At 38.8% G+C, this 22135-nt stretch overlaps 1 protein-coding gene across 3 annotated transcripts; it reads left to right on the top strand.

Moving 5' to 3' along the window:
- The first annotated feature begins 778 nt into the window (after nucleotides 1-778).
- LOC137265306 (zinc finger protein ZIPIC-like) lies at nucleotides 779-21521 on the top strand. Of its 3 annotated transcripts, XM_067800667.1 has the most exons (8): nucleotides 779-990; nucleotides 2709-3525; nucleotides 9179-9452; nucleotides 10816-10844; nucleotides 18674-18741; nucleotides 19567-19804; nucleotides 20253-20404; nucleotides 21185-21521. In XM_067800667.1, exons 2-7 carry the CDS (start codon nucleotides 2745-2747, stop codon nucleotides 20399-20401), a joined length of 1539 nt encoding a protein of 512 aa, XP_067656768.1. In that variant the 5' UTR covers nucleotides 779-990; nucleotides 2709-2744; the 3' UTR covers nucleotides 20402-20404; nucleotides 21185-21521. The 3 variants fall into 3 exon arrangements, with proteins under 3 accessions (XP_067656768.1, XP_067656767.1, XP_067656769.1); XM_067800666.1 differs by lacking the exons at nucleotides 18674-18741; nucleotides 19567-19804; nucleotides 20253-20404; nucleotides 21185-21521 and having other exon boundaries at nucleotides 799-990; nucleotides 10816-15084; XM_067800668.1 differs by lacking the exons at nucleotides 9179-9452; nucleotides 10816-10844; nucleotides 18674-18741; ... (1 more) ...; nucleotides 20253-20404; nucleotides 21185-21521 and adding an exon at nucleotides 5181-7593 and having other exon boundaries at nucleotides 799-990.
- Nucleotides 21522-22135: the final 614 nt, after the last annotated feature.

Consider the following 22135-nt stretch of genomic DNA (forward strand, 5'->3'; position numbering starts at 1 on the left):
CACTTAGTTGGTGTGAATGTTAATTAGGAACTGGGGAGTTGTTTTGATTGCGTTTTGTTAATTACTTTGGCGGTGACCCATCCACCTTCTCCACTGCTACTTCTGGGCTTGTTTCCGTAGCTGAATGTTGATCATACTTACCTATTGTGTAGTTTCGTATTTATTTCAGAAAACTCAGAGATTATTATATTATTTGTACATTACTTGTACACCTTTCTATATTTAATGGAAATACTTGTGGATGGCATCTTTGTGGAATAAAAACTACAACTATCAGAGTGCTGTTTTTGAAATGCCGCTACAATGTATTGACGTTATGTCGTAAGAGATTAAGTAGCAGCTTTCGCAAGACAAAGATGTGTCTCTCTCCATTGGGATGTGGGTACGATATAAATGTTATTATGATAGCAAGCTGATATACAAACAGAGGCGGATTATATCCCTGTAGAGAATCCTTTGCTACACACTATGACAATGTAGTGTGCCTCATTAAACTATTTCAGTATTTATGGATATTGTCATGTACCTCTCGTCCCTTTCTGTTGTGTGAAGGGTAACCGGAAGAGTATAATGTTGATAGATTTATGCATACATGGTTTGAATTTTAAAATATGATGCTGCACTGAATATGATATGAAAACAGATCACCATATCGGTTATAAGTTGTTTTGTACGCAGGTAACCTAGCTGTTCTTTACCTTGCCAATTGTCACTAATGCCATCAATAGAGGATCATTGATAAACCACGAAAGAAAGATAGTTGTAAGGAACATACTTCGGCAGTAAAAATGTCCTTCTAAACGAAAGAGTACTTCCTGTTTAGCGAAGTGGGTCATGCATTTCTTATAATCAAAACAAATCTGCAGAATTCGTCCACAGATGAGAGGGTTATCTGTTAAATGTTATTTAATTCCTTACGCTACAGTGTCGTCATCGTCGTCTCTTCCTGACCAAATGGCATTGCAATTCACCAAGTGAACATTTGACAAGGTGCATGCGAGTCATGATTCAGTTATCGATAATCGAATCAGTTATGCGATCGCTTTGTCTTAATGTACAGTGTTTAACAAATCCACACCATCACATCCTGTTGGCTTAGTAGAAAATGCGTCAGTGGTGATGAGTTTCACATGGATTTAGATTTGTAAGAACAAATATTAGCAGTATAAATGTATTGTGGAAACACGTATTCCTGTAGAAATTAGTTCATGGAAATATTACCCGTAAGATATACCATACAACGAAATATATTGACAAGTGAACTGACAGTTTACTTGATTGTCAGCTGCTTCTCTTTTTTCCATACAAGCAGGCTATTGTTTGAGCATTGTTAAGATCAATGAGTGCTTAATCGTTATAAAGACAATTACAGTTACGCACCACACTTAATGCAGGAGTTTTGTCGCTTGATGCTTCTAGGATCTAGTGGCCAGTGATCTGAATACCAGATTACTCTAATTATCATCATAGGGGTCCAATATTTGCAAAATCCAACCATGTATGTGTGGATTTTAACTTGTTAAAAAGTAGAACCATCATTAGCTGCCATCTAAGAGCATTCTCACAGCTGAACACTTGTCCCTGTTTTTGATGAAATACTGTTTAAAACAGCACAATCATTGTCCAACTTACCACAAGAGAATCATCAACAGGCTTCCCACACCTGCGGGCCTGTAATGGATGATGAGCTGTACACTGACCAAACAATGGTGCACCTCCACAAAGTGATCCTAGTTCTTATAACTATCATAAGCAGTATTCTGGGTTTATGTGTTTCCAGTTGCAGCCATGATCTTTGGATCAGTTGCTTTAAAATGAAAAGAAAATAAGAATTAGGAAATCTTGATTTGTTGATATCTACATCACAAAAGAAGACAAAAACATTCTTAACTTAGACTTTTCTATACTTGATTTGTTAAGAAACAGTTATGGGAAATGTGCATCTGGAAAAAGGCATAAGACCTGTTTTGTTTTCTTTCGTATTTAGGAATTGAAATGTATGTTGAACAAAATAATTTCTTGTCATATTTGCAAAGTTTGAATCCAGAACAAGTGTACTGTTAGGTGAGAACAAGAAAAACACAGGGAATATGACATCAAAATATATTGAATCAAGGTAGAAAGTATTGTTAATATTAGTAAGTGTATGAAGAAAGGAAATGTAAAGAAAGACGGATATAATACCTGAGCACTTATTCTCGAAACGTTTGTAGCCCTAAGAATTTTTAACTTTGATCGTAGATAATGTTTTAAGAATGGGCTTAAGAAGTTCGTAGGGCTATGAACGTTTCGAGAATAGCTAGCCCAGCACTTTGCCTTGTGTAGTTTCATTTGTTCTTCACCTATAGTCTGTATCCCAGCGCAGACACAGAAAGGCAGCAGTTGGTATCACCTGAGATCCTGTCAGAGGAAATAGGGTTTTCATTTTTTTGTTTTTCGGTCAGGGGCCAAAATAGTCAGGTGATGAGAAACACAGAAACAGAATATGTTCATTATAGAGATGATATGGTGTATGTGTGGCAGTGTGGCAGTGTGGCAAGCTTGTTTATCAAACCCACATGATTAAATTAGGGAAGACAAAATTGTTCAGGAACCACTCCTCAAGATCAGTATGAAAATATAATTATGCAGTTAAGTTCAAAATGATCAAAGTTTCAGTAGAAAGTAGAAATGAAGATACATTTATATAATTTTATTTCTAATTACAGTGACAAGTGCTTCCTTTGCTGTACAAAATCTTCAAGATGGAGAAACAGTATTCAGTTGAGTTCTTTATGAACTTTGTGGAAAACATCCAGAATCTTTGCCACAACTTTCTTGAGTTTAATCAGAATGTGGAGGTGAGTGGCTACGTCTGTGTGGACATTGATAACATGAAGAAGGAGAGGTATGTTCTCAGTGAGATAGTCCAGATGGGTGGCAACTCTATTAGTGAGAGTTACTGTACCAAAGTCTTCAAAACAAGTCCTACAGGTACTGTACAGAGGAGTGGATTTAGAGACATCACAAATGCTAGACTACCAAATGTATCACCAAGTGCAGGGGAAGTTGATGTGCCAGGACATTCATATTCCTTACAAAGAATGAGGACTGGGCCTCCAAGGAAAGGTGAAATATCACATACATTATCTTTGAACAGGACTGCCTCACCAAGATCTCAAACAAAAACAGCTGTTGGCCAAAACTACGGTGACTATCAAAGTCATAGTGGCATTTCAAATAGTAACAATACTTTTGGTAACCCCACTGCAAGAGGAATTCAAGGGCATGAGCCTGGTTCAGAGTCACAGATTCGGACAAAGGCAAGATCATTGACTACTAAACTATGTCGAACTTCAACAGTGCCTGAAAGTTCTGTACTTAAAAGACAACATGAACATTCCCCTCTATCAGACAGTGCTGATGATACAGATGTGATAGTTGTGAAGCAGGAGCCAGGTGACGAGGAACAGGAGGAGTCAGGCGATCAGCCTCCCATCAAGCGGCGGAGTGAGACCTTCCGTCTGCCTTCATCATTAACAGGAGGTATGCACTAGTTTTCTCCGTCATGTCACTGGTTATATGCTTGCTTGGTAATATTTGAGCTCTGATACAATGAATGGCACTATAATTTCTCGGAAACAGAAAACAAAACAGCTCTCTCCACAAGTTTTGGCCTACAGTTAGCAATATTGCAGGAAGTGGAGGACGCGAGAAATGGGCTTCACACATTGCGCAGATCTTCAGCTTGATGAGCAAACGCTTTAACCACAGGGCTTGCCCTCTGCCCAACAAGAACCTCACAAGAACTTACAAATATGGTTTCAGTCTTTAGAATTGCATAAACATTGTGTGTTGGAAGATGACTGCATGATAAGATGTTTTCTTCATTTGTAGAGTGAGTGAGTGAGTGAGTTAGTTTGGTTTATCAAACGCTTTTAGAAATATTCCAGGAACTTCATAGTGGGGATTTTCAAAGCTCTCTTAGCTCTAAGGTAGTCATAAGTTAATTTTTATGTATGGCACTCACGACTGACTATCTTAGCGCTAAGAGTGCTTCGAAAATCTATGCCCTAAACCATGCAGGGAAGCGAACCCTGGTCTTCAGCATGACAAGCAAAAACTTGGCACTAGGCTACCCCACTGCTCCTTCATTTGTAGACATTGATAGAGTCCAGCAATCCATTTCAGTTCAAAACATTTGTTTCACTAACTTTCAGTGCATCAACAGTGGTAATATATGGTTGCTGTAAATATAAGACTGAGTACATGTGATCTGCCAATTAACTTCATCAGCTAACTAGCTGTTTTGCTGAAATAAATGCAAAGAAATTCTAAAAGACATATTCAATAGTATAAACAGAATAGATCAAAAACTTAAATCCAAATGTACAGTGAAGAAATATTTATGTTATTAAAACTTGATAAAATATCCTCAGGACTACCATGCGCCATTAATGTTTGTTCATGTGCTACTTTGGGTGTGACCTGCCAGGGGACTGCTGCAGTGTGGGTTGATGATCATGTTGATCCTGCATAATAGAAGTTGTATGCTCACTTGAGGTTGATACATTCTGATGTACACCTCCTTAGTGTCACCAAGCCAGCAGGCGAGGGATAACACTGCTACAAATAGGTGTACATCAGACTGTATTATCTGAGGTAGAAGCATTCAATGCGTTTATCTTACTGCCATGCTAAACGTCCAAAATATCACTTTATTTAATTTGGGAGATTGCTCTTAATATATGACATTATGAAGAAAATGGCACCTTTATCTTGACTGAATTATTAAAATCAGTTAACCTTATTCTGACAAACAAAAACTGCTATAACATGGTTAATTGTGTTTAAGTTGAGTGAGCAAATGTTTCAACGTATTAAATAGTTTAAATAAAGCTGTGAAAGTTTGTGAAATACATGTCTACAGATTTGAACTCCAGGCACTGCATGCATCATATTATGATGTCATAACAGTGTTAACAATACAGCTTCTCACCAAAGATTGTAATGGTTTTTATGGCAGCGGGTAATATTTTATCCAGTTGTCACCCTCCTCGGGGGCTTGACATGGAAATTTGTTAGACCATCATTGATCAATGAAAATAAAGCATTTTGCATGAAGGTAAGATAAATGGATGTAGGTACACCTGGCCTCAATGCTCAGGATACATCTGCTGAAGAGGATGTCTTGCTTTCAGCTGCAGACACAGGTTGGGCCGCCCCTGATGACGTCCATGACACCTCCAACTCCATGTTCCACTCTGAAACATCATCTGACCTGACAGACTTAGGAGCAGATGTGCATCAGTTTGGTGTAACTGGGGATGCTTCTACTGAGCACGGAGCCAAGCCTAGCATAGCCAGCGTCGTTAGTAATATCCGCCCAGCTCCTCTGGTTACAGACACTGCTAGTGGTAAGAAGATGACATGTCAACTGTGTGGCAACTCAGCCTGGTCTGACATGGGCTTCATGATGCATATGAACAACCATCCATCGTGTAAGGAGTGTGGGGTCTACATGGCCACTCACATGGATCTGCGGGGTCACATTGAGATGGAGCATGGCCGAATGAACATGCACATGTGTAGGTTCTGTGACAAGGTGTTCTTGACCAAGAGCGGAGTGACAGAACACCAGCGTCTGAAGCATGAGAAGACTGCCCCCAAGTTTGTATGTATGATCTGTGGCCATGTCTGTGTTCGGAAACGCCATCTTGAGGATCATGTAGAGAATGTTCACAACAAGAAGAACAAACTGACTTCATAGCACCGAACTGTGTGTATGTGTCATCAAGGAAGCTAATTTAGACAGTATGAATTTGAACCCCAAATTTGTGACTGTTGTCCAAACAATGCTTTTCAATTTGAATAAAATGTCTTGGAATGTGAAATATATAATGCATACATATGATAAGCATGATTAGGGGTTGAAGTTTAGTATTGTTTTATGTACGTCTGCTCTAAGTCTGTCTGACTCAAAAATGAACTGAGGAATTCCAGTCTAACTTGAAAACTACTATATTTGTATTTGTCTGAAATCTGCAGTCACTATGTTTATGTTCAGCAGATGGTGATGTGACTGATGTTATGTAGTGAACTGAATTGCCTAAATTGACAATTATTACAAAAATTGCATTTTTTGTTAAGATGTTTTTTACCTTTTCAATTTATATTCTTCGTTTATTTGGGTTTGTAGGCCATCAGCTCATGTACAACCTGTACAACTCTTTTGCAGAAAGAGTGCATTTTTGTAGAATAGGAGTGACTCTACCAAATAATTCAATTAAATGGCTAATGTTAGCATTTCTTATGAGCAAGAGCTTCTGTGATGTAATCAGAACAATTTAAACAGTGTTGAAACGTTTTTGCTGTCCTCCATTACGGTGGATACCAATGTGACAGAAACGGTACCATAATGACGTGAAGCCCTCTTTTATTTCTGACACTGCATTAAAAAACAGGATAGAAAGTTCCCACATGGCGGCGTTTTTCTGACATTAGGGACTGTTCATAATTTATGGCTAAGGGGGTGATGATGATTTTTAACTGAGTGGCATGTGCAGTGTGAATCTCTCTCCTCCACCTACCCCCCATGTCATGTACAAAATCAAATAACCTCACATGTTAACTGTCAGCTATCTGCATGTAAATGCTTTCAGTGCTTGTCCAACCATAAAGTTCTGTGTTAGATTACTTCAGAAAGTAGATGATGTAGGTTCATAATTATCAGATTTGTTTACCAGATGTAAAATCCTGCTTTCCGTGAGGAATTCTGTACACTACAGAAATCCAGAGTGCATCTGCTGGAAAGCAAATAATTGCATGTTTCGGAACGAATGCTGTTCTTACTCTTCCCATCACTGTGTATTTGCTATAAAGCGAGGCAAGCAACCAAATTTTCTAAAGTTTTTGCCAACTGAAAGATCACGTATGTCTTCATGCTCAGACAGAAATGTAATCTGTATGAAAATAAGAACAGAACAGTGCATGGAATTATACTGCTCTGTTGATATTTTCAAGTGTATATTCAACATTTGACATGTCCTTATGACTTCCATTATTCTACTCTGTGACTTCTTCAACTGAAATGTGTCCCATGGACCCACAAAATAGATCAGGCTGTAAGTCCCTTTATTAGTGTAACGAGTACCCCTAAATACAGAAAAATGTTCCAGAAATGTTGAAGGAACATGCTCATGCATTTACTAGAGTTTCCATTGTGTGTCCAGTGAGGTGTGAGTGATCAGATCTTTGTCATGTTCCCAAACAAAAAGGTATAAACGTAACTTATATTTGGGATCACACTTTCTAGTAAAGTTCAGATTCTAGCACTTTACTAAGAAATTGTAATCCCAAATATAGCATATGTTACATTTGACCACTTTCTAAATGACATTGTTCAATCATAATAAAACCGTAGTTGTACATTTTGTGTTAGTTGGAAAACATTGCATGAAAATGTTATTGTCTTGAATTAAACGAAGAACTATTATTTGGAGGCAGATGTAGCAGTGTTTGTGAGAGGATCTGCCCACACTAAATTGATACATGTGGTTTGAATGTATACAAGGATTCCTGATGGTTCACAAATAAACATGAAGTTGGTAAATAGAACAGTCTTTTCTCTTTCTTTCCAGTTGACTGATAGGAACTATTTGTTATTTACATAATTAAGAGGGCTAGATAAGGAAAAAAACTGAAATCAGTGATGACCATGAAAGGATGATCGGATGAAAGGCACGGCCAGGCCAGAATCGTTCTGTTTTTAAGTTAAACCAAATGTATGATAGAAACTGAAGGTGAGACAGCATCAAAGACTGGACAGACCATGGCTATGCTTTCAACTATCTTTAGTATCATTATAATCAGATTTTAGTGCTCACAAGTGCTAAACAAAGGTTTAAAGGCATCCCATGTGTTTCAGAGCAACCTTGTATTCGACCAGTTGGAACATCATGTACCAGATAGACAAATCGTACAATCTTCAACACATTTCAGGATTGTTTTGGTTTAATTTTCAAAGAAACAAGAGCTTTTGTCTAAACTGAAATATATTTTAAGCAAAGAATCTAGGTCACCAGACTGAAATGTTTTAATGCTCAAGAAAGCTGCATTCTGACTGACTAATGTCTGACATCACCTTCAGTGGGATGACCTCTGATGTTGGTCAAATGGAAGCTGGCACTGATTCTAATGACATTGAATATATGAGTTTGTCAACCTGCATGATTATTTCATTGAGTGAACAGAATGTTGACTACACCAGAACATTCGTCAGTAAAACATCGAATGAACCTTTTGAGTGTGTGACAAAGTGAGAATTTTGGTTTTGCCTGGATAGGTAGTAACACTGCAAATCTTATGTCACTGTGACATTACAGACAGGCATCAGGTTTTATCCCTCATTCCATCTGTCATGCAGTCTGGACTTCAAATTTTTTCTAAAAATCAAAACTCACATCATAGTCAATAGAACACTTGTATTATGCAGTAATATCATATCCACACATCAGTACTATATTCACATATTAATGTCATATCAAAATATTGATATTGTCTGCTGACATCAATATATCCACACTTGCATCTCATCATTTGTTGACTGTACTTGTGTCAAGTAACTTTGAATTACATCTTAGAAGCACTTCCTTGTCTCAGCGTATGAGATAATGCATATAGTCAAAGGACATGTTTCTGTGACATTGATTGAAGAATGTGGGAAATGACAGGTTATATTCGGGTAGTTAATCAGAGCATGTCTTTGGAAATGCTATGGATTAATGAGTTGGGAGTGTTTGTAAAAGTTAATTTTTGTGTGTATATAGATAAAATGTCTTGAGTTTCAAACAAGAGTTGAAAAGTGTTATGGTTTTGTCTAGAAGCAGCTAAACTGTTCAGCAAAGTCATTCTTTAGTCAATGATAAATAATAGGGGCCGAAGGGTAGCCTGGTGGTTAAGGCATTGTTGACTCATGATGCCAAAGATGTGGGTTTGATTTTCCACATGGATACAATGTGGGAAGCCCATTTCTGGTGTGCCTTGCCATGATATTGCTGGAATATTGCTAAAGGCGCCTTAAAAACATACTTCCTCACTCACTCATGTTAAATAATGAAATGTAGGTGAGCTCCCGAACCTAGACTTTGATAACTCTGCCATCAGCAAATCTAATGTATAAATAATTGTGTATTTTCAGTTGACCAAGCATTTGTTCCAACTCCAATCATCAACCAGCCTCATCCCGTTCCCATCTCAAGCACCACTGATGCAGAGGATAAGAGTTATCTCCCTTCCTTCAGCAAGGACTCAAGAGACTCAACATATGATGATGATACAAAAACTGTTTTGTCCGAGGAGGAGATAAAGAACTTGGAAGAGTATGAAGTGGAGCTTGTTCACTCAGATGGGGAGGAGGAGGAGGAGAGCTTGGACCTGACTTTCCAAGTCCCACATACAGGTGGAGCAACACAGTAAGTGGTAGGATGATGCCAACAGGGACTTCAGGCTTATCCTTGAAACTCATACAAGTGTGACAACTCACTTCACACCTTGCATAACACTATGGGTAACCTTTGATAGCTAAAATTAGTATGATTTGGGTCTGAAAAACCTGTCCCAATAGATTTCAGAGCAGATCAGGAAGGGAAGTAACTCCTCCAAACCAGCATTGATACGATAGTCTCAATATATATATGGCTCAAAAGCGGACCGATGAATTGCTGTGTAATTTGAAAACTAATAAGCATAACATACTCAATGAAATGCTGATTATAATGAAAACATCATACCAACTCTGAGGTTTTTGCAAAATTTTTGTCCTAAGGATAAAAAAACAAACTATCATTAAAATACTGACACAGTTCACTATTTGTTGCGAGGGAGGAGTGCAGAGAAAGGGACAGCCAGATGTGCAAGAAAGCATGGAAACAGCACAGGTTAATGAATAAATAACTTTCTGGGCCCTTGTGCATGTGCTTCTCGAACACCTGGCTGTGCCTTTCACTCCTCCCTCATAATAAACACTGAACTGAGTTTTGATATGATCTATTGATTATAATCAGCATTTCATTGAGTATGTTATGATTATTAGTTTTTGAAGTAAAGAGAAGTATATTAGTGAAGGATTTTATTTGACAAAGAATTTGTTGTTGATATCATGTCAATCAGAAATTCATATTTTGAACACAGAATGTAATTTCCTTGGAGTGTTTTCAAGGTGAATAAATACATGAAGTTTCAAACTTAGTCATCATTAATGCCTTGAAGTAGATAACTCTGATTCTTGTGTTTGTATTCTGAACAAATTAGTCCTTGTTAATTTGTCAAAGATTACCAATATTGTTTTGCCATGGATGTTGTGAAGCAAACCACATACAAAGATCACCTTGTTTTTGAAGAGTCCGTTTCGTTTGAATATTCGGTCTCACTTCTAATTTACTTTATTGAAAGATGAATTTTAATTTTCATATCTAACACTGACTAACTAGTACTACTCTTAAAATATGGTACTTGTTTGTTCCTGTCTGGGGCTCAGTATTAGTGAGTACAACAAAGACTTGTTGGATCGGGGTCTGTATACTGTGTCCGAGTGGGATGGGTATCCATGCTTAGCTGCGGCATGGTATCTCTGCAGACTAAGGTAGCTATCACTATGAAACCAGCTCAAGTCTGGTCTAGTACAAGCAGCCACACATACACATACATGCACATATGAGTGAAATAATCTTAAGTATGACATTAAACCCCATTCACCTCATCTCACCATGAAGTAAGTCATTACCACATGCTGTGTAATACATTTTTAATTTAATGAGGATTTTGCTTGCGTTTCAGATCCAGTGTTCCTGGAGCACAAGACTCAGGTAATTTTCCTTCTTCTCACTTAAATCACGAGCACACAAATACCACTGATAAAAAACTCCACACAAAACCTGAACAGGGCATGGTGCATGATGACTTGACTGGTTGTACTGACAGGTACCAGGCAGGTGTGGCAGTGCTGCATTCCTCTAAAACCCAGTTGAGTGGGATTGTCTACAGCTGTGACCAGTGCTACCAGACATTCACTAGCATCTGTGATCTAAAGACTCATGCTCTCAAACTTCATCAAAACATGTATGTTTGTCAGTGGTGTGGAAAGCAGCTGAAATCTTCACATGGCTATAAACTTCACTGTAACTCTCATGCTGGTGACTATAGATATATATGTCCAATTTGTGACAAACGCTTTCAACAATCATCTCACTTGGAAGGCCACATCAACACACACAATTCAGTTCGTCCTTTCAAATGTCCAACATGTTGTAAAGGATTTTCATACAGATTTAGTATGACCAAGCATGCAAAAACATGTAGGATTGGAGTTAATGAGAGCTGTTTGGAGTGAAAATAGATTGTCAAATAAAGAATTGTATATTTTTGTTGTCAGTAGAAAAGCAAACCTGAATTGCTGTGTTGGTGTCTCTCGTGTTGAGAATATGAGCTGCTCTTATGTTTGTAGAAAAATACTGCTTGGTATAGAAGCACAGCAACATGTCGCCATGTTTGAAATTATTGCACTCATAAATGTGTCATCATGAAAATATAACCATGATAGTTGCATCAGTCATCAGGTGGATATGTCGTGTGCTGTGATGGTGGAACTAAGCAGTGATGGACAAACTCTATACTCATAGATTGACATAGATGGGTTTAGTGTGGCAGTGATGGACAAAACTCTATACTCATAGACTGGCACAGATGGGTTTAGTGTGGCAGTGACGAACCAAACTCTCCACCCATAGAGTGGCACAGATGGGTTTTGTGTGGCTGTGTCGAACCAAACTCTCCACCCATAGAGTGGCACAGATAGGTTTTGTGTGGCTGTGTCGAACCAAACTCTCCACCCATAGAGTGGCACAGGTGAGTCTTGTGTGGCTGTGTCGAACCAAACTCTCCACCCATAGAGTGGCACAGATTGGTTATGTGTGGCGGTGATGGACCAAACTCACTCACTCATTGAGTGGCACAGATGGGTTTTGTGTGGCAGACAACCATTTACTGTAGGTGGATCAGGTGGACTCAATGGTTACACCAAGTGGGTAGTACATGGAATGGAGACATTTGAATACAGCCCTACAGATGTGCCTGAGTCAGGTTGTTTTCTGAACAGATGAATGTCACCCTTACAAACTGATCTCGCAGCATTAACCACCACTTTGACAATTTTCATGTTCTCATAGCGACTGCAGTTGTTCAAGATCTCAGGGAAACTCAAGGCTCTCACACAAATTGTTCAAACATTTTGGACTTAAACAAAATGCATTTTCAGCAGTGCCATGCCACACATAAAATATGTAGCGAAGAATTTGAATAAAACTGAATTTGAAACCTACAGGCCAGAATGTACTTTAACAGATTGTCGTATTTGTCTCATCTCTTCATAAAATGACCTGTTATTGAACATAATATTATTTCAAGTTACCAGGCAATATGCTATTTTTCCATGAACATTGGCTCATGTGGGCATCAAGTCAAGTTACAGATAGTCCTTGTGACTTGAAGCCTCAGATCCACAATTTAGGACAGAGGATTTTCCTTATCTAAGGCTGAATAAGTTTTAAATTGTAAATATTTATAATACTACCTATATTTAAATTAAATGTTCATACTTACATTAAATCTGTACAACAGTATCATGTTCTCATGCCCTTCCGGTCAACCCCCTCTGATTCTCATCTTATACTCACACGCAAAATAGTTACAGCTAGCTGTTGTTATTTATTGATAGGTTCATCCAAAATGTTAGATCCCCTCACTTTCTTTTTGTATTCATTTTCTTGATAAATTCTTATCAAGATACTAGAAGTTAATTAAATCTGGAAATGTTGTTCACAATAGTATAAAGGAAATAGTTTGGGCATTTTGTTTTACATTTAAAACATTGATTAAACAGCTGTCACAATCTGTATGTGTCAGTAACAATGTGTCATCGATAAGACTTTTCCGCATCATAAAAGACATTTGTTTGTTGTTTTAACACACTTGTCTGCAGTATTCCAGCCATAAGACCGCTGTATTTAGATAATCAAGTTTGGACCAGACAATCCAGTGATCAACATCATTAGCATTGATCCCATGGCTTGTTAATATAAAATACCTTTAAAAAGTAGGTTGTGGACAATTAAGTTACTTCATGATGTGTAATGTATGAGATGCTGCCTTGGCCATCCACGGTGAAGAGGTGAGGTGACTTCCTTATAGTCAGTAAAACATTACCAAATAATGGTGTGGGACGTTTTCCTTTTTCAGTGTGAGGATGTTCATCAAGTGAGGTAGTATATGCAATCTTCTGAAGGGTAACATTTTTTAGTTTGTATCAACATATGTTGAATTTTATATGAATTGGCGATGACATTTGCTATGTGTTTACAACATAAGGAGATGTAACATTTTGAAATATATATAAAACATCTTTGCTTCAGACTAAAGTCTATGAAAATATAAGCATTTTTATGTTAAATAATGCTTCTTCCAGTTCGTATCTGCAAAAACGCTGTGTAACTGTAAGATTGGGATTCCGAACATACATGTGCCTGTTAATACAAGGGACACAATTTTCAAGTTTGTGTGTTTGTTTGTTTGGGTGCTTGATACTTACCCAGATGGTTTTGGTATATACATGTATACAGTTTGAAGCTACATCTCTATCAGTTTCTCATACAAACACCATTGTTTAAAGATAATGGTAAACCCAAAGTCAATGTGTTCTTTAAACTGAGTGGTTGAAAACATGATTGAATGGTATTCTGTTCCTGGAAGTTGCAAGACTATTCTACGCCTACTGGCACGTACAAATATCACACACAATTGTATTGTTGCATCATAAGCAGTGGTGACTTCATTCAAATCACGTTGTGACATAAAGTCAGAATGATGTCACAGATATGCAGCTGGGAACCAGCTGAAATGACAAGCTGATGACACTTCACTACTGTACCCACACTGGATGTAAATGATTGCAGACAGTAAAACCCATGTGGGCCTCCTGGCCTTCTGTCAATAAACATTATGTGTTGGTCAGTTTCAAGCATGGGAAGCTTTCATTTGATACCTTGTGGCTAATGCCATTGCATCCAATGAATTTCTGTGCTTCAAATACTTGATAACATACAGAAATTGGCCAGCACATGATGTTTGTCACCGAAACAACAGAGACCTATGACCATAGCTTCCCCCAAATCATTGGTGCAACGTGAAGGTGCCTGACATTTAATGTTCCAGATGGGCCATGTGTGATGTCATGTCACCAAACAATGTTTGGGTGGTGCATTTACTGATTCAGTACTAAACTACCAGATTAACAGCATGAACAGTTCCTGGGTTTGGACCAATTACAACTGTACACATCCAGTTGAAGGATGACAACATCCAGTCATGAGTTACAACAATATGCCCAAATGTGCTTCCGATTCACCATCAAGGTCACCTTGCTTGGATTTAGGACAGAATACTATGTGAAGCAGCATAATATTGCTCTATGCAGGCTGTTTCTTCAGTCCCGTAGAATATGTCCTGGATGAGATGGCATGATACCTACAGCAGGACCAGAACCAGTCAGGCACACTGTCTCAGTTAATTTGGTTGTTTATCATGTTGTTAAAGCTGGTGTTATTAGTACACCACTTCTGATCTCAAACAGCACTGACATTGCTGATCATGTTTTTTCGCCACCAGTGTTTAAGGTGCATTGCTCTTTCTCCTGTGACAAAATGTGGATGTTTTGGTAAATTTGTTATAATAAAACAATGTTCAGATGAATGACGAAGTATGTGTATTGCTACTATTATAAAATACCATTTACATATTTCATATGAAGCAGTTACCTTTTCCAATGACTGTTTAGATTCCACATAGTATGGAGTATCTAACTGTAACTATTTTTCCAAAATTCACTCACAAATTTCAAACAAATCCAGTTTAACAAACCTCACAAATACAGTAGATCTAAAGCAAACATGACGACACTTTTGTGCTTTTAGAATTATGATTTTTTTTTCAGGAATGTGTATTTTATGATGAATTTTGTCATGCTTAGAATTTACTGAAATAAATGTTTCAAATTAGCTGTGTATTTGTTGTTAGTGAATGTTTTGAAGTGAACCAGTTGGTACCCCCACAAGCAGAGCATGGGATGCTGTGGAGAGTTGTTTTGAGGATTTCTAAAAGACAGTTTGGTTTAACATGTCAGCAGACAATAAGAATATTCAAACCAGAGTGAGATCTCATAATATTTTTGCATTCTTTTGCTGTTTATTACAAGCATGACCCTTGACGATCCAGATTAGAATTGCTCTTTAGTAACCCATGCTTGTAGTAAGAGGTGACCAATGGGATAGGGTGGTCAGGCCTCCTGATTTGGTTGACACATGTCATCGTATCCCAACTGTGTAGATTGATGCTCATGCTGTTGATCACTGGATTGTCTGGTCCAGACTCAATTATTTACAGACCACAACCATGTAGTTTGAATATTGCTGAATGTGACATGAAATGACAACTAGACCAATCAAAACTACTACAAGTATGTACTGTCTGAAAACATACCATACTATGAGGAATTTAGACAGAATGTCCAGCAGTTGCGTCAGATCAAAGCTTAATTGCAGACCATACATACATGTGAGTTTGTGATTATAATAGCAAGTGTGTGCTTTCAGATTTGTGCTAATGTCTGTTTGATCTCTCAGATTAGTCTTTCTGGAAGTTTTAATGGTAAGTTTAGAAGGTTGTCATGGCAGCCTCTGTTTCCTAGCAACAACAAACACACCGTCAGCTGACTTAGTAACCATCTGTTGCAGCGATGGGGCAAATGGGGTAACTTGGTGTTTAGAGAATTCTCTCATCGTAACAGAAACTTGGGTTTGATTCATTACATAGGTACAATGTGTGAAGTCCATTTCTGTATCCCCCACCATGATATTGTGGATGCTGCTAAACGTACCATGAAACCAGACTCACTTACTCTTGCATCAGATGCCAGGATGTACATAAACACTTGAGCTTTCAGTTGCCTTTTACATCTGTAATGACTAGTGCTTATATATCATGAGGAGTCTGGAATTCTTCATACTGGTGGGGTGAAGCCAAATAGTTCAAGTGTCTGCTTGTCACGCCGAGAGGCCTGGGTTCCATTCTCCACATGGGTACATTGTATGAAGCACATTTCTGGTGTCCCCCTACGGTAATATTGCTGGAATATTGCTACAAGCAGGTTAAAACTAAACTCACTCATTCACTCTTACTAATGGTGTGTTTGCTGACTGTACTATTTTTACACTGGGTGGGATAGGTGGTGTGTGCACCCCACCCAGTCATAAAGTAAGAGATACCAGGTCCCCCTACCCAAAATGATTACATCCTCTCTTTCTCAAGAGCGCGCACCCCACCCTTCTCAAAAAGCCTGTATCCACCCATTTTGTGAAGGCTTGACATTAGTCTAATGAATATTTGATGTTGCACAATGACCTAGCATTTGTTAGCATCACACAATGACCTGGCATCTGTTAGAATCACACAATGATCTGGTATCTGTTAGCATCACACAATGACCTGGCATCTGTTAGCATCGGACAATGATCTGGTATCTGTTAGCATCACACAATGACCTGGCATCTGTTAGCATCGGACAATGATCTGGTATCTGTTAACATCACACAATGACCTGGCATCTGTTAGCATCGGACAATGATCTGGCATCTGTTAGCATCACACAATAACATGGAATCTGTTAGCATCACACAATGACCTAGTATTTGCTATCGTCGCACAATGATCTGGTATATGTTATCATCGCACAATGATCTGGTATCTGTTATCGCACAATCATCTGGTATGTGTTAGCATCACACATTAACATGGAGTCTGTTAGCATCACTCAATGACCTGGTATCTGTTAGCATCACACAATGACCTGGTATCTGTTAGCATCAGACAATGACAAGGTATCAGTTAGCATCATATATTAACATGGAATTTGTTAGCATAACACAATAACATGGAATCTGTTAGCATCACAGTGTGGCATTGTATCTGTTAGCATCGCACAATGTCTTGGAATCTGTTAGCATCGCACAATCATCTGGTATGTGTAAGCATTACGCATTAACATGGAGTCTGTTAGCATCCCCCAATGACCTGGTATCTGTTAGCATTGCACAATGTCCTGGCATCTGTTAGCATAGCATAATCATCTGGTATCTGTTAGCATCATGCTATGACCTGGTATCTGTTAGCATCACACATTAACATGGAATCATTTAGCATCACACAATCATCTGGCATCTGTTAGCATTATGCAATGACCTGGTATCTGTTAGCATCAGACAATAACCTGGTATCTGTTAGCATCACATCATGACCTGGTATCTGTTAGCATCACACATTGACCCAGTATCTGTGAGCATCACACAATGACCCAGCATCAGTTAGCCTTGCACAATGACCTGGCATCTGTACACATCACACAATGACCTGGTATCTGTTAGCATCACACAATAATATGGAATCTGTTAGCAGTGTACAATGACCCAGCATCTGTTAGCATCACACAATGACCTGGAATCTGTTAGCATCACACCATGACATGGAATCTGTTAGCACTGCACAGTGACAAGGCATCTGTTAGCATTGTACAATGACCTAGCATCTGTTAACATCATACAATGTCCTTACATCTGTTGGCATCGCACAATGACCTGGTATCTGTTAACATCACACAACAACATGAAATCTGTTACCATCACACAATCATCTGGTATCTGTTAGCATCACACACTGACCTTGCATCTGTAAGCATCACACAATGACCTGGTATCTGTTAGCATTGCACAATGACCTGGTATCTGTTAGCATCACACTATGACCTGGTATCTGTTAGCATCACACCATGGCCTGGTATCTGTTAGCATCACACTATGATCTGGCATCTGTTAGCATCACACCATGACCTCGCATCTGTTAGCATCACACTATGGCCTGGCATCTGTTAGCATCACATTATGACCAGGCATCTGTTAGCATCACACTATGACCTGGCATCTGTTAGCATCACACAATGACCTGGTATGTGTTAGCATCACACTATGACCAGGCATCTGTTAGCATCACACATTGACACGGTATCTGTTAGCATCACACATTGACCTGGTATCTGTTAGCATTGGACAATGACCTGGTATGTGTTACCGTGAGAGAGGACTGCATATGTCGTAGTCTTCTTTTTCACAAAGATATACGCTACACCAGAGAGATCTATGTGAAACCATCAGGTTAAAACATGCTAACACAACACTCCCCAACAATTGAGGCATGAAGTCTGTAGCAGGAACTGTTGTGTCTTATGTAACTAGATATGTATAGATCCTGGTAAGAATCGATCTTCTGTAATCCATGTTTGTTTTAAGATTTGACTAACAGGATAGGGTGGTCAGCTTTACTGACTTGGTTGACAAAAGGTGTCATTGTATCATGATTGCATAGATTGATGCTCATGCTGTTGATTACTGCAGTGTCTGGTCCAGATTCGATTATTTACAGAATGCTGTCATATAGCTGGAATTGATGAGTGTGGCATAAACCTAAACTCAGTGAATCAATCAATCAAGATATATATATGAGAATCACTTGGACAGCCATGACCTTGTCCTTCCAGGAGCTGACAGAGTGGTGGTCCAAGGTCGGCCTGGGATCTACACACCAGAAGAGGCACTGGCGTTGCAGGTATGTCGTCAGTCTCTTCCCACTGTCACTGGCAGGTACAGCAAGATCATTTACCATATTTCAAGATTAGTGTAAATATTTGACATCAACAGCCAGTCTTCTGGGTAGATTCTGGAGTAAATTAATTTTGTGTTTTGATGCTTGTGTGGTGACAGAGAATCAGTGGGTTGGGATATATAGATATATATACCTCCAATGTTTCAGTGGGTGGAAAAAATGTTGATATATCTCAATAATGTTTTGGCTTGTATGTCCTTTATATATACCCCTATGTTTCAGTGGGTAGGGATTTTGTTTGGTTCTTCCTTAAATAGGTCCTGTGGTCAGAGTGCTGACGGGACTCAACACCAAATTGGCTTAGTATTTTAAAAGGGGGAAACTTGGCTTCTGCTTTTACAGTGACGGAGGAAGTATAAAAGTTTACAATGCCTTACCAGCCTGCTTTTCCTGCCTACTGTCTCCACAGGAGGAAATACAAACTGGCCTATACTTTGCCTGTGTGCTTTTACGCGGAGGAGGGCTGCAAACAGCTAAAATATACATCTGGTCCCAGCAGCACCATCCACACATCTGTGTTGTGGAGTCTTTTATTTGGCGTACATTAGGCCGTATTCATCAGCTTCATCTTACACTATTACAAGCTGAAAGTCTGCATATAAATGCATCTGATGTTTCAGTGGGTAGATTTTTGTATGTACATCTGATGTTTCAGTTGGCAGAGATGTTGATATACGCGTCCAGTATTCCAGTAGGTAGAGAAAATTTGAATCTATCCCACTGATGTTTCATTTAGTAGATTGTTGATATATCCCTCCCATGTTTCAGTTGGTGGAGCTGAACCCCGGCTCCAATGTTTATATAAGTCACGTCCAGATGACTATCGCAGAAAGGAAGGTGAAGGTTGAGGTCAGATATGGTCAGCCTTTCCGCAACGCCTGTCCATCTGCCCGTTACCTGCTTGGACTGTTTTACACACGACAAGAACTGGCCAACAGCTCACTCTCAGACACTCAGTATAGTAAATTTCGCGGCTTGGATCAAACAGTTGTTGATGCCATCACAGGTAGGTTGTGGCATGTACGTTGTTGTGTTCTGGTTTTCTGTTCTGAAATTGAAGGATTTGACTGACAAAAAGTTGTTATGAACAATGACCAACACTTTGAGTTTCCTATTTACAAGAAAGTCACCCTTAATTTTGCAGAGATACAGAAAAAAAGAAAAAAATTGAGGCAAAATATGAGAAATGATGACTCCCTGTATGTGACTGAAAATATCCTTCATAACATGTTTTAGGTCTGTTGTGACAACAGTAGATTTTTAAGTGAGATATCCTAGCGGTTAAAGCATTTGCTCATGACACTGAAAACTGGGATTGATTCCCACATGGTTACAGTGTGTGGCCCATTTCTGGCATCCATAGCTGTGATATTGCTAAAACCAGCATAAAACTAAACTCATTCATTCATAATTTGTGATTATGTGGTTAAATCTGAAGAAAGGTTTCGTTACAGGCTTTTGTGTAAGTAGAAGTGAATGTCCAAAAGCTGAGATTCGAGGGGTTTTAACACGGTCAATAACAAGTGCTCGATGTCAACTCAAACAAAAGATGATTGCAAGTTTGAAGAGAGACACCTCTGTACAGTCAGCCTGGACATTCTGAAAGGTACATGGGTCCACATTGGTATATAGACTGATATACACATGGGTACACATATTAGTGCATAATTGGTACACACACATTGGTACATAGGTGGGTCATGCACTTGTACACACATTGATAGATACAGCAGCACATCCACTGGTACACTGGAATCTTAATTCATGCCAGTCTAAGTAAACTTAGGCTCAGTAATATTCATGACACTTTGTATACAAAATCGCTTACCAAATTGTGAAAGTTGACATTTGTATATACCTGTTAAACTTTTACCTCTAAAAAGTTTGTACCCGGTCAATTCTGAATGCTATTTTCCAAATAATCGCTTCTGAGTGTTTTAGGTCTGAAACATATCAGTGTGATGCACATGGAGCATGCCACAACAGTGTGTAAATTGTCGCTAAAAATAGTGTTTTTGTCAATATTTAATATGTCAGCTTTTGGAAATATTAGCTAATGGTAAACATGTCATCAGAAAACGTATATAAACATCCTGCTGAACCCTAAACAGTAGCCATTGTCTGATTGTTAAATCCTTTCAGCCATCCTCATTTGACTGGAGAGTAACTCAAAGTTTTGCGGGCGTGACCATCTTGTAAAGTTTGACAGACTTGTAACAAATAATACTGAGACTAAGTTTAAATCCATCCAGACACGCATGCACGCACGCACATTGTCAGTAATATTTAGGGTAGTAAACTAGTAACAATTCCACAACTTTGTTTTGTGTCATAGTTATTTTGTGTATGTAATTTGTTTTCCACTCAGACAATGGTTTTGTTTCAGGATTCTCTCTACTTAAGAGGTCACTGGAGGTTGTGAAGAATGCCTTGTGATTGCCCTCTCCTCATCATGGAGGATCCACTTTGTCTTCTGAGACCATGCTCAAAGGGAAAAACAATGTGCTCCCTTCATGGACTATAACAGAAAAATACACAGTGCACGTTGTCGTGGACCATCACAGACAAACAAAGTGCAACCTTCATGGACCATCACAGACAACAATGTGCTCCCTTCATGGACTATAACAGAAAAATCCACAGTGTACGTTGTCATGGACCATCACAGACATACAATGTGCCCAACCATCAAGGATCTTATCATTACAATGCAATCATCATGTGTGCTGTTTTGGTAATTCGCATCATGAATCATCATATAAGAAAATGTACCCCCTAGGTGGACCATCAAAACAAAATAATGTGCCCTGTAGTGCGCAATTACAGGAACTTAATATGTCACATAATGCACCATCACAACAAAATATTGTGCCCAACATGGACCATTACAACACAATGACTATGTCTCATGAAAAACCATCACAACAAAACAATGTGCCCCAATGTGGACAATTACAGCACAATGAATATGTCCCATGAAAGACCATTACAACAAGACAATGTGCCCCATTGTGGACCATCACAGGACAATGACGTGCCCCATTGTGGACCATCACAGGACAATGACATGCCCTATTGTGGACCATCACAGCACAATGACGTGCCCTACTGTGGACCATCACAACAGTTATATGTGCTGTTGTTGACTGTCACTACACGAGACACCATGTGCCCTAACAGTAACAAGTGTGCCTAGTTACCCTACAACTGATGTCATTGATAACGTGTACTACTCATCAAAGTTTAGACTTGTGTAAAATATTGCCACTTACATAAGTCAGCTGTTCTAAACTAGATTTTGCAAAATAATCCACACTATTTAAAGGTACTGTTTACA

Source organism: Haliotis asinina, chromosome 15 (genome assembly GCF_037392515.1).
Source record: "Haliotis asinina isolate JCU_RB_2024 chromosome 15, JCU_Hal_asi_v2, whole genome shotgun sequence".
Taxonomy (NCBI): Eukaryota; Metazoa; Mollusca; class Gastropoda; order Lepetellida; family Haliotidae; genus Haliotis; species Haliotis asinina.

Bases quoted from the DNA above. Each gene is read 5' to 3' on its own strand.
- LOC137265306 (XM_067800666.1), top strand. From the start codon at position 2,745: ATGGAGAAACAGTATTCAGTTGAGTTCTTTATGAACTTTGTGGAAAAC. The intron at 3,526-9,178 runs GTATGCACTAGT...GTGTATTTTCAG, and splicing joins GCCTTCATCATTAACAGGAG to TTGACCAAGCATTTGTTCCA. The intron at 9,453-10,815 runs GTAAGTGGTAGG...CTTGCGTTTCAG, and splicing joins CATACAGGTGGAGCAACACA to ATCCAGTGTTCCTGGAGCAC.